The sequence below is a fragment of the Solanum tuberosum genome, unplaced genomic scaffold (assembly GCF_000226075.1).
Source record: "Solanum tuberosum cultivar DM 1-3 516 R44 unplaced genomic scaffold, SolTub_3.0 scf00260, whole genome shotgun sequence".
NCBI classification, from domain to species: Eukaryota; Viridiplantae; Streptophyta; class Magnoliopsida; order Solanales; family Solanaceae; genus Solanum; species Solanum tuberosum.
In genome coordinates, this window is record NW_006239188.1 from 805929 (window position 1) to 818867 (window position 12939).

The 12939-nt window shown below is 37.1% G+C and overlaps 2 protein-coding genes across 3 annotated transcripts in view; one reads left to right on the forward strand and one right to left on the reverse strand.

Annotated features, from left to right (window-relative positions):
- Positions 1-598: 598 nt before the first annotated feature.
- On the forward strand, positions 599-3226 carry LOC102580996 (30S ribosomal protein 3, chloroplastic-like). The gene is made up of 2 exons (XM_006357990.2): positions 599-992; positions 2649-3226. The coding sequence occupies exons 1-2, from the start codon at positions 744-746 to the stop codon at positions 2928-2930; spliced, it is 531 nt and encodes a 176-aa protein (XP_006358052.1). The 5' UTR covers positions 599-743; the 3' UTR covers positions 2931-3226.
- Positions 3227-4834: 1608 nt separating this feature from the next.
- LOC102581339 (KH domain-containing protein At4g18375-like) overlaps positions 4835-12939 on the reverse strand; it is a 30045-nt gene continuing 21940 nt past the window's right edge. For both annotated transcript variants that reach the window (XM_006357991.2, XM_006357992.2), the window contains one exon: positions 4835-5548. In XM_006357991.2, the coding sequence (XP_006358053.1) occupies positions 5144-5548 (405 nt within the window). In that variant the 3' untranslated portion in view covers positions 4835-5143. The remainder of the gene's footprint in view (positions 5549-12939) is intronic.

A 12939-nucleotide genomic window follows, 5' to 3' on the forward strand; every position in this document is an offset into this window, starting at 1 on the left:
AAGTATTGGTGTTGCAGTATAATCTCGACTATAGGCTATTGTTAAAAATATATCCACCTAAAATTGTTCAAAAATTATAATCCCTAGAATATAATCCACAAATAACTTATAATCCAAGAATTTTAGGCTATTGTTACAAATCTTTGGGGTTGCTTTTTTCAATAAACGTTGGTTACATATCTTTATGTTATTTGTACTAGTAACCGGCTTATGGATGAGTGCTATTGGAGTAGTCAGTCTAGCGCTGAACCTACGTGCCTATGACTTCGTTTCTCAGGAAATTCGCGCAGTGAAAGATCCTGAAATTGAGACTTTCTACACCAAAAATATTCTCTTAAACGAAGGTATTCGCGCTTGAATAACGGCTCAAAATCAGGCTCATAAAAACCTTATTCCCTGAGGAGAGGTATAAATACATAAATATCTACCTAAATTAGCCTAAAATTAGTCCAAATAATCAAACAATAACCCAAAGTATATTCCCAATACTAAAGTTTTCTAAGTTAATTTTAGGTGGATATTCAATAGTTTATAAAGTTTAGTGTCATGATCCGTCACTTTAAAGTCTAAGTCTGAGACATTGGGCTATGGTTTAAATAGGTTACCCCAACCCCCCAAAAATATATCCGGGTCGGGTTATTCCGTCGGACCTTGTTTCTTATCTAGACTTTGATGAAGAACACAACACAATGACAGAGAAGGTTTGAGTTTCCTCTCTCTCTCCGATAAATTAGCTGTTGAAGATGATGTCATCAATGGCTACACAGCCTACAGTGAATTGGGTTCCTGCGTTTTCTTCTCAAAACCAATTTTTTTCACCCAAAATTGTCTCCTTTACAAAGGGGCAGTCTTATTCTCGACGTTCTAATGTCTCAGCAATCGTACCCAGAAGAAATCTTGGCGTTTTTGCTACTTCAGCTGCGGCTGCCGTAAGTTTTGCCGAAGAAACATCGACCCATGATTCTATTTCCTCGGATTCTCATCAAAAAGAGGTAATTTTCACTCTCTAACTTTCCTCTTAGGTGTCGTTTGGTAGAGTGTATAAGAATACTATTGAATATGATGTATTAGTAATGCTGAATATGGTTTGGTTTCTGTTTGTTAACCAACAACACCTTAATGTTTAATTTTTTTGCCTTTTTGGTTAGGCTGTGCACAATTGACCCTTGTTTTCGGGCAGGAGTTTAGTGCACAGTAGATGGTCCAGAGGGAGCTTAGTGCATCGGGCTGCCCTTTATAATTCTTTACTTTTTTGTTGTATTGTGGGAAGTGAACCATCCTCTTAATGTTTAAAGATTTTACACCCAAGGGTGTGTCTAAACTGTCAATAGAACTAGAATGAAAACCATTATAATGGAAGACCATGTAATAATCCAGCAGAGGCACTCAAGAATAATACGCATGTAGTTTCTTCCTATTTGTACTTGTGGGAAGATGTAGGTTTTCGCCTGGAAATTGGAATACTAATTTAAAAAAGAAAAGTTGTAAGCTTAGGATAATGGGGCATATTTATTTTTGGAAAAAGGGCCAATTTTTCTCTTGAACTATTTGAAATAAGATTACTTTGTTATCTATTTCCCTTTTTGGCACAAAAATACCTTTGCCATTAGCTGGCTTGAAAGTCCCTTTGTTACTATGCCCATCATCGTGTAAGTTGATCTAAGTGTGAGTTTGTATTCAGTTATATTGTAACATTCAATTTCTCCTTACTAGCGTACAGTAGATATTTGATTTAACTTAATACTATGGGAACATTGTTTATATCTTTTTTCAGTTGACATGACAAAGGTCTTTTTCTGAAAAAGATTGCATTAGTTTGTGAAGATTTGCTATCAAGAACAAGTTCTTAATACCTGATCAATATTCATTAATGACGAAGCAAATGAATTTGTTTTCATTAGGGATGATTTATAAAATGTTAAACATGACCAGAGACCTCATTGGTTCCAAAATTTTGGGGGTGATAATGACTTTGTTGTAGGGACTGGAGGATAACTTTGTCCCTTTTCCATCTGAGTTGGGACAACCGTTAGTGAGGAGGGAAATTTTGAGCCACTTGACTAACAGCGTTGGCATTTTTGTTTCATAAAATGAAATGGAGGACATAATTGTCCTATTTCAAATAGTTAAAAAGCAAAATTGGTCTTTTATCTTTATTTATATTATGTCTGCGAGACTGCGACAGATATCCACAGGTTTGATTTGTTTTCTTTTCCGATTCTTTTTTCTTGAACCAAGTTGATGGATGATGGTTCAAACTAGTGCATCTGTCGTTTTAATACTATGTTGTGTGAATGTCTCATTTAGTAGTTTGACCTGTTAAGAAAAGAGTGTTTTTATTTATTTTGTTATGTATGCAACACGTCTCCTCGGATCTGTTTCTTTTTCTTGGACCAAATTGATGGCTGGTGGTTCAAACCAATGCATCTGTATGCTTTAATACTATACTGGGTGAATGTCTCATTTAGAAGTTTAATGGTTAGAGAGGAAATGCTTTGATTTACTTAGTGATGTCTGCAATATCTTTATTTTGGTGTTTGATTCTCATTTATTTAGTGTTTTTTTTCCAATATTTTTATCGAGAATTTCGTTATATTTGCAACATTTTCATTATGGTGTTTGGCTCTTACAATCTGCTGGATGTACAGAAGCTCGGAGTGGTGGTCAAGCCACTGGAGAAACCTAGGCTAGTGTTGAAGTTTATTTGGATGGAGAAGAACATCGGAATTTCACTAGACCAGGTAATTCCTGGTCATGGCACGATTCCGTTGAGCCCCTATTATTTTTGGCCTAGAAAAGATGCCTGGGAGGAACTTAAAGTCATGCTCGAGAGTAAACCATGGATATCCGAGAAACAGACGATTATTCTTCTTAATCAGGCCACGGATATCATCAATTTGTGGCAACAGAGTGGTGGTGATTTAGCCTAAGCCTTCATAGAGCAAGATTTATCATGCCGCCACTGTTCATCATTTATTTTTAGCTATCATGCCTATTATGTTGCATATGTTGTAACTTTTTTCACTTGAAAGGTCAGTCAAACTTATTCAATTTGTTTGTTTTGATTTTCCTCTGTTTTCTTTTTAGTTTTTGGATCATATGTATCTTATAATGTTAGCCTTGGTTCTTCATGAATATTAACATCTAACAGAAACAAAATTAAATTGTACTGATGGTAGGAATTTATCTATGTTGAGTATCCCACATCGTGGGGATAGTACGGTCATTTGGTCTCTTTATATAGTCTTGGCTAATCCTTCCCCATGAGCTAGGTCCAAGTTCCATTTCTTATCAAAGGTATCAAATCCAGACCCATCCCAATTCATCGTTTCCGATGTTGGCCCCATCATATATTGTCCCATGGTCCAGATGTCTATCCTTGGGCATGGGGGGTGTTGAGTATCCCACATCGGTGGGGATAGGGTCATTTGGTATCCCTATATGATCTTGGACTATCCATTCATGAGCTAGCTTTTGTAGTTGAATTAGGCTAATGATTCATATTTCTTACCATATTGCTTGGGGTTGAACAACAACAATAACATATTCATCCCATAAGTGAGGTCTGAGAAGGTGGAATGTACAAATTTTATCTCTATCTTGTGAGAAGTGGAGAAGTTTTTTTTAATAGATCTTCGGCATGTCTATCTCCTTTCATGTATCTCTTTGAAGCCTTGTCCTTGCACAATCCATATCTTATGGTCGAGGCGGAGTCAAGATTTTTAATGTATGGGTTCTCGATCATAACTTTTTTTTGCTTATTGGGTTCTAATAAATTATTTATATCTATCAAGAAATGAATTTTACTACTATATTCGTAGCTCAAGCTATGTCTCCGCCTTGGTTGTGGTTACATGCATGGATGCAATCATGTTTTTTTATTATTGTCATGCTTGAAATTATATTATTGTCTCACCATTTGTCTTGATTAAGCTAGAATTTTTTATAATCGTTTGCAAACATATATTTTCTTATATACTAATGATATTATGTATAAAACATGCATATTTTGTTCATAATTAGTGTATTTTTTGTATATTGGTTAGCGGATGTAATTATTTTTTAATCCAGCGGCCTGATCTGTTAAAAGCATATTTGGGTCTACAACATTTTTGTAAATATCTAATGTGTTTTTAAGAAAATAGAAACATTGATCATTGAACAAGGACGGAGGTAGAATATTACTTATGGATTCAGACAAATTCAATAACTTTTGCTTAAATCCTATATTTACACTAACAAGTTTACTAAATATGTATAACTACTTAATTGAGAACTTATTAACTAAGATGAGTTATGCGTTCATTAGCAAGTTAAAACCTTTAATAAACTTCAAATTTTGGCTGTCTTTGAATTAGGGCGGAGCTAGAGTACTAAAAGGGGGTTCAAGTTGAAAATTTGCATTTTATTTACAAGGTTAAAATCAAGTTGAACCTCCTTAAATTTTTTGTATTTTTTAATATATATTTTAAATCTCATTAGTAAAAATAATCCGACTACTGATATCACCAAGAAGGAAAGTGATCCTTGGCACCCAATTTTTAGACGTAGCATACTAGCCTAAAAGTTTAATTAATTGACTACATGAGCTTTCACCTTATGGTGAAATCCCCTCTCCTCTGCCCCAAAAGAAAAGGAGCAGACTTGCAACTGACTAAATTCAATTTTTTTTGGTGTTGCCAAAAGGCACAAACAAATTGAATTTCCAGAACTACAATATTGGAAAAAAGAAAATAAAGTTCGTTTAACGAACTCTTATAGTATCTATCAATTCATTTTTGTTTTCTAGAGATAGACACTAATATCCATGTATTAACGTTACAAAAAAAAGCAATTTAGGAATACTAAGGAAATTTTTGTCATTTGAAAACAATCTCATTACAAAGAAATCAAATTAGGCAGTTAACTGCAACACCTTAAACCACAAGGAAGTTGAATGCTGCAGAAAAAACCTAAAGCGAGGTCTCTGAAAATATTGCCAAACAGTTAACTACTTAACCTGTGTTCAACGATACTCTTAACCATCAAATGCAATAAGTTAGATCACTATGACTGACACTTCAGCAACAACTATAGCACAACACGAGATTAAATTATTGTACAAAACCCGCCATAGGTATTTTGAGTAACTCAGTATTGAGAATCAATAATGGTAGGAGCCTTGTGCAGCCATATTCTGGTATGGCGGTGGCGCCTGCTGGTGCTGCTGCGAGTTGATGTTTTGATATGGAGCTTGATGAGGATTAGGGTTCTGGTAAGGCAATTGGGAAGGACTACCACTAGGGTAGCCACCTTTAGCTGGATAACTTTGATAAGCACTTTGTTGAGCAGCATAATTTTGGTGGTAAGCACCTTGCTGAATGTTGCTGCTCTGTCCAGCAGGAGATCCGTATCCTTGAAAAGTAGGCCGCCCAGCATTAAAATTCTCGGAGGACCCGTGAAAAACGTTGTGCCCAGCATTCATATGATCTGAAGTGCCCCGAATATCATCAATGAATCCAGGTCCAACAGAACGAGGATCCTGAAATCTTGCACTCCTTCCAGCAAACTGTGATTCAAACAAAGGATTAGCAACAAGAACTACATGAAATAGAAATCAACAGTCAAGTTCAGAAAGCAACATCGCCTCAATAAATAATCCATTTCTCATGCTATAACCAAACCCACAGTTATGGGGATATAAGTAGGAATAATAGTTTCTGGCCTTGGGTTTGTGTGTCTTGATGCCGCTGTTAAATTTTTTACAAAATAATTCAACACGTAAACAATTTAGAGCCTGTCCATAAAAAAAGTTAATGGAAATGCATATAGTCGTTTCTACCTTCAACCCATGATGTTGGCTTTTACAGGTGCAAAGGGAGCAAAGTGGGAAAAGTCACAATTGACTCCTTGGTCAGGATTTTAGGAGTGATGAGTAGGAGAGGGCGTTGTTTGAATTATCAAAACTTCAATTTTGATTTTATGTTTTTTGGATTTTTATTTTTTGAGAATGGTAATATTGTATAATGCTGGAGACCTCCAAAAGATTTGGGCCCAAAATGATGGGAGAGAGAACTATAGCAATCACAAAGAACCTAAAAAATCTACCAACTGTTCAACTTCTTCTCCACCCTCTCTTTACACCAAAAATAGAAGGTACTAATACAATTCTCTTTGGTTTTTTGAATTGAATCAGAAATATCCTCGAAGCAACTGATGTTTCTTTCTCTCCATATTGACCACCATATGTCTACATTTGCCCTCCTTGTTCCCCAGGCCATAGAAAATCTCCCCTCAACTTATCCCGTCTTTCTTCCACATTATAGAAGGAACGGGGAATAAAGACATGACATAAGAGTGAGTTAATTAGAGTGATTCTTCCTCCAAGAGACAGATGAGCTTTCCAGTTAGCTTAGTTTCTTAATTTTTTCTACAATCCCATCCCAGATTTCCAGCTCCTTAATGTTTGTTGCCAAGAGGCATGCCCAAATAAGTTGTTGGGAACTTCTCAATTTTACATCCCAGAATGTTGGCCAGACTTTGTATTTATGGGACTTATTTAACATGAAAAATGCTGCTCTTCCTCCAATTAACAGAAAAACCATAAATTGCCCCAGAATCACCAAAACCATTTTGACAAAACTAAGTTGATCTACCTTTATCTACTTCCCTACTTGATTGCCTTATCCTGAAATCTTTTATCCAGTTGTTCTGAATAGCCACCCTCATCATACTGAGGCCTTCCACAACTAATATAAAGAGGAATGGAGAGAGAGGATTTCCTTGTCCGAGTCCTCTCTCTAAGGGAAAAAAGACCAACAGGTTCTCCATTAACCAGAATTGAGAACCTGACAGTTTTAATGCAAAAAATCAATCCACTTCAACCATCTCTCATAGAAACCCATACCCATTTGTTTCAAAATGTTGAGAAGGAAATCCCAGTTGACAAGGTTATAAACCTTCTCTATATCTAGCTTGCAAATGATCCATGGGTCTACACCCCTGAGCCTTGAGTCCAACATTCACTGGCTATGAGTGTTGCATCCATAATTTACCTGCCTTTTATGAATGTCATTAGATTCTTGACTACCTTCGTCACCACCCTCTTCAACCTCTCTGCAAGAAGTTTAGCAATTATTAGATTCCACTTATGAGGCTTATAGGTCTAAAGTCTCTTAGTTCAGTAGCCTAGTTTTCTATGGAATAAGTGCCACATAAGTAGAATTAAGGCTTTTTCAAACTCCTGACGGGCATGAAAGTGTACTGGCATTCATAAAATACTCCTTTATCAGCTCCCAGAAATTCTAAATAAAATTCATTGGGAACCCATTTGGACCTGGATCCCTATCACTGGCACATAGTTTGATGCAATTCAACACTTTATCAAATTGCCTTTATAACCATTCTTTTTCCTCCAGGTTAATACCTTCAACCCCTTGAAGATTAAAATTAGGCCTCCAATGTTCAGTTTCTTTGTAAAGATTCTGATAGAAACTGATGATTTCCCCTTATGTCTTCTCGATCTGAAACAGAAGTCCCATCCACTACTAAAGTATCAAATAGAGTTGAATCTCTTATGTATTGTGGCAACTCTAGGAAAATATTTAGTTTTCTTGTCCCCTTACTTGAGCCATAGCACTCTGGATCTCTATCTCCAAGCTATTTCCTCGTTTCTGGATACTTCCTCAAATTCCATAGACAAGTGGAATTTTTTGAAGAAGCTCATCCTCAGATAGGATTCTCTGTTCCTGGATCTTCTAGTCTAGATAGCTGACGCAAAATATCCTCCTTTTTCTATTTCCAATTATTCTTATTCTCCCAACCCCATTCAGCTTATCTTTCAACATCTTCAACTTTGTGGCCAGAATGAATGAACCTGTTCCAATTGCACAAAACGAAGTCCACCATTCCTTGACCATGTCTCTGAATCCATCCACACACCATCCACCATTTTTAAATTTGAAATATGAAAATCTTCAAACTTAAATCTCCACAAGATAGCATTACAGGATTATGATCTGAGCCTAGTCTAGGCAAAAGATTTTGCTTGATCTGATTAAAAAGTACCTCCCACGGCTGAGAAAATAAAAATCTATCTATTCTGGAGGCTGACATATGATTATCACCCCTTCTCCAAGTGAAAGATCAGCCAAAAAAAAGGAGGACCAAGCTCTATCATTTATCCAGTCAGTGAATTCAGACATGGCCCTGTAATTCTGACATTGAAGTCTGTTTGGTTGTTTCAAGTGAATTGCACAAAATAGAGTCTTTAACTGCCATTTTTAGGTTTTGACCACATTTAAGAAAATTCATCGTGGCCAGAACTTGGCAATAAAATCTTGGAGATGGCAGAAAAATCCTGCTAGATTGATGGACAAAACTTGTTTAGTCAGAAATCCTGATGGATCACGCAAAATTTGACCATAAATCCTGACGGATCGTCATAACAAGCTGTGCAAAATTTCACCAACACATTTTTTCTCCATTTATCCAAATTGGTCTAAGAGCCTGTTTGGATTGGCTTAAAAGTTGATCAAACCTATTTTTAAGTCAGTTTTTGACTTCTGGAAGTGTTTGGCAAATATAAAAAATAACTTAAAATAAGTCAAAAATGACTTAAAATAAGTTACGAAGTGTTTGGCAAGGTAAAAAATGACTTAAAATAAGTCAGAAACCAAAAGTAGGTCTCCCCCTACTTTTTATTTTTTGACTTAAAGGTCATTTTAGTTTGACTTTTTATTTTTGACTTAAAAGCTACTACTTTTTTTCAAGTCAATCCAAACGGGCTCTAAATCTACTCCAAATTTGATAGAAGCCCTAATCACCTATTGCATAAATTATCTATTGTTTACACAATAAGCAATTAAGCCTTGTGTAGTTAATGATAGGAGACTTTCCTGCTTATAGCTTATTATGATATTGAGTATGAATTCCTTTGTTGGTGTTTTAAACTTGTTAAGGTGAATTTTCAAGAGGATTACTTCCCCTTGAGAGTTGTTCTTATAGTTTTGGCTTTCGGGTTAATTCAGTTTTAAATTGATAGGGCATTTGTGTTTGATTTGAGTGTTCTGCCAATTTCCTTAGTTTTGGTTCTTTGTAAATCTCTCTTTACTATCCTTTACTTTGTGTTCTTATTTTGCTTCTGCATTCGTATCACCATTGTTGTCTCCCTCGTAAACCATAGCACACATACCCAGACCCCGGAAATGCCCCCAACAAAGATGTCTCCCACAACATTACTCTCGCCAAAAGAATATATGGGTGCCATTATAAATGTTTTAAGAGACGCATCTTGTGGAATCATCCTTCACCACCTGATCCACAAAAAAGAAATAAAATCTTCCTTTTCCTTAATGATCCATTTCCTCGAGCTTGCTGTTTATGTAGTTCCTATCTCCCCAAAAACAATCCTATTCTAACCTCCCGTATTTTTTAGTGGTTATCACTTTCCACCATAATGTATTCTTACATGAAAATTTCCCCAACTATCTTCTAATAATGTCCTATTGATATGGATGATCTACATATCTCTTGACCCTCCTCAACTAGAAATGTTAATTTTTTCCAACCTACCAAGTGGTATTTTTTCTTCATTTCTTCCCACTCCACAAAAGCTCTTTCATCATCCTCTCGGAGTGATTTGCTACTATAAATACAATTAAGGGGGGGAAAATAAAAGTGGGTATGTTTTGAAAAAAGTTAATTTCAACAATGTTAATTTTTTCCTCCTCGACAGATATTTTTTAGTAACAGTGATGTATGGGGCACTTGCGCCACCTAGATTAAATCATTGTGTCTATGCTACCTTTCAACAACATACTTATGGGGTAACTTTATACACCAAGGTTAAGACAAATGGGAAGAAACACCTATTGTTTTCTTCCCTCAACTAGGACTTGAACTCTGATCTCCCAAAGTCCATTCAAACTTTATTGATTGTTAGGTCACACTCTTGGTGCAATGATGTTAGATGTTATATTTTATAATAGTTGGATATGCAATGCGCTATCCATGTTTCCAAGTCAAGCCATTCTCTCAAGCAAATGGTAAAAAAAGTCACAATTGTCATACTTGTAAGTCCAACTTACACAAAATTGTCAATTACCCACTTCTTAGCTGTAAACCCATCATTCATTAGCTATAAAAAGGGTGAAAAAAGTTTGCCCCTCCAGAAATGCACGTTGAGATGAGGAAATGAGATTATCCACTATCGATTTTAAGCTCCTCGATAGGAACATAAGCAATTATTTGAAAGAATTCTTTTTTAAGCAACAATATTTTATAGATAATCTACCAGACTAATAGACCAAGACAATATATATGCCCTTGGCCCCATTCTTCTTCCGAATGAGCACAACCAAAATGAATTAAAACTCTTCTTTTATTAATGAAGAGTGAAAACTCATCTTAAAAGAAATCATATTGTTTGATTTTATTAAAAAAGATGTTTTCTCCTAGGCACATGTCCCCAAAATCTTTCTCTTTCCTAATCTAGGAGAGCAGAACTCCCCTCCGGTGACCTTCTGTCACCGGAATTCTCTCCTCTTTCTTTCTTTCAAACCGGCATAATCTTTCTTTTTCTTTCTTTTCTTCTAACCTATTTTCCTTTTCTTCTAATCAATGGGTGAAGATATGATTTTCTTCACAATGGGATTCAAGTCTTATGACATAGCTAGAGATGAATCACGAGCAGAGATGTGGTATGACTGGACTGAGAGAGGAAGGATCATGATGAGCAGAGCTAGCTTTAGCCAGAAATCGATGGAATGGATCTGTTCGATCCTTAAGGAAGCGTCAAAGGTGAAAGGAAACAATGTTAGAAGATGGAGAAGACAGGAGCATGTTTCACACTTATTCTGTGCAAGGAACTTTAACAACAAAGGAAGATATATAAGCATTATCAGCATTCAAGGCAAGAGCAGAGCAGTTTTAATAGTCCCAGAAATCTCATTCAATGCTGGTTGGTGGGATCTGGCCACCAAAATTGAAAAGTTCATTCATTACAAAACAAATAAGACAGTCAATCAGAATTACAAAATGGTGGATGAAGAGATTCCATATGCAGAGACGGTGAGGAGGAGCAGATGGTCGTCCAGAGAGATCAATAGTGCAGTCATAAAGGAGAGAGGGGACACCATCCTCATAAATGGTGGCCTCAATCAACCTCGAAACGAGCTCTTAGGCAAGAGCCTTGTTGGCAGCTTTCCAACAAATGGATCTGAGATGGCCACCCTGTCGGACGTTCGTAGATGGGCAAGAAAAAATTGGAACCAAGCCCACGGCCTTAACGTTTACGAGATGGGAAACAACTGCTTTCTCTTCGAGTTTACAGCCTTAACGTTTAAGAGATGGGAAACAACTGCTTTCTCTTCGAGTTTACGTCCATAAATGCGGCCGAGCATGTTCTTAGAGGAAGATGGTTGTGGAAGAATCAAGGAATTCGGCTGCAATGGTGGTCGCCGACTGTTGGTGCAATTCAATCTAGGGTTGCCATAAGCCAGTCGTGGATCAGATTAGTGGGCCTCCCTTTACATTTGTGGTCTCAGAATGTATTTAAAGCAGTGGGGGACTTCTGCGGTGGCTGGGTGAAGACAGAGGAGGAAACAGATCTTCGCAATCACCTAAAGTGGGCAAGAATACTCGTCAAAGCCAACGGAAATTCCATTCCGAAGGAGGTGAAGATAGCTTTTGAAGGTATCGAGTATATCATACAAGTATGGGACGAAACACCGACAAGGTTTTTTGCCGGAGAGAGTGCCTGTGATATCGGAGGAGATAGGAGGACCCAATCTTCAAACCAATGGTTATTGCAGAAGGGTGAAACTTCGAAATCCACGCCTCTGCCAGCTGGTGACAGGAACTTTCACGTGGGAAGCACAAAAGATTTTGAATCTATTAACAGGGCACGTGATATTAAGCAGCTGAAAGGAAAAGAGTTGGGCCTGGACCCACTGGCCCAACAAGATTGTAACTTAAATGAAAAGCAGGTCAATATTTCAGATTGGACCTCAGAGCCTTTGCTCGATGAAATACAAACAAATTACAAGAATTTAGCGGCACCAGACAGGGAAGGCGATCCAGTCCATCTATTCCATGGAGACAGAGATGAGAATTTCGAATTTCTAGCAGATATAAGGGACGACGACGATATGTCGATCATTCATACAGAGGAAAGAACAACCACAGAAACACAAACAGGAAACAATATGTTACTGGAACATAAGGGAGATGGGGAAGGTATAATTGAAGATATCATACCACTAAATTCAGAAGAGCAGGACATTGGTATAGCAGCAGAGAACGAAATTCCTTCATGGATCCAACAGAATATTATCAGGCTGAGCAAAGAATTTGGGGTGCAATTTATTGGATGTGAAGAAGCAGCTCTGAATCTATTCATGAAAATTGATGGCAAGAGGGAAGCAATTGAGAAGATGGCCGGAGCCATAGTTCCTACGACTCCAACAGAAAAGATCCCAAGAGAACTCAAGAATCTGGAACCAGCTAGTAACTTTGTGAGCTATGGTACAAGAAGTAGGGGGGGTTGTTTCATAAATGTTTTAAATGAAAGTTAACATAGTTTCATGGAATGTAAGGGGCCTCAATGATCCAAGGAAGAGGCTACTGATAAAAAACATGATGAATAATTGGAGGCCAGACGTGTATTGTTTTCAGGAATCAAAAATTAATGGAGATATAAGTGGGGTGGTAAAAGAGATTTGGGCAAATAGGAGGGTCAAATATGCACAATTAGAGGCACGTGGAACAAGAGGGGGCATCATTATCTTATGGGATAGCAGTATTTGGGAGGGTGAAGTTTGTGAAGTAGGGGCTTACTGTATCACATGTAAGTTCACAGGGAAAACTCAGGTTTTTGAATGGCATCTATCTAGTGTCTATGCTCCAAACAGTAGAGACGAAAGAGAAGAAGTATGGGGAGAATTGGGGGCAGTAAGGAGT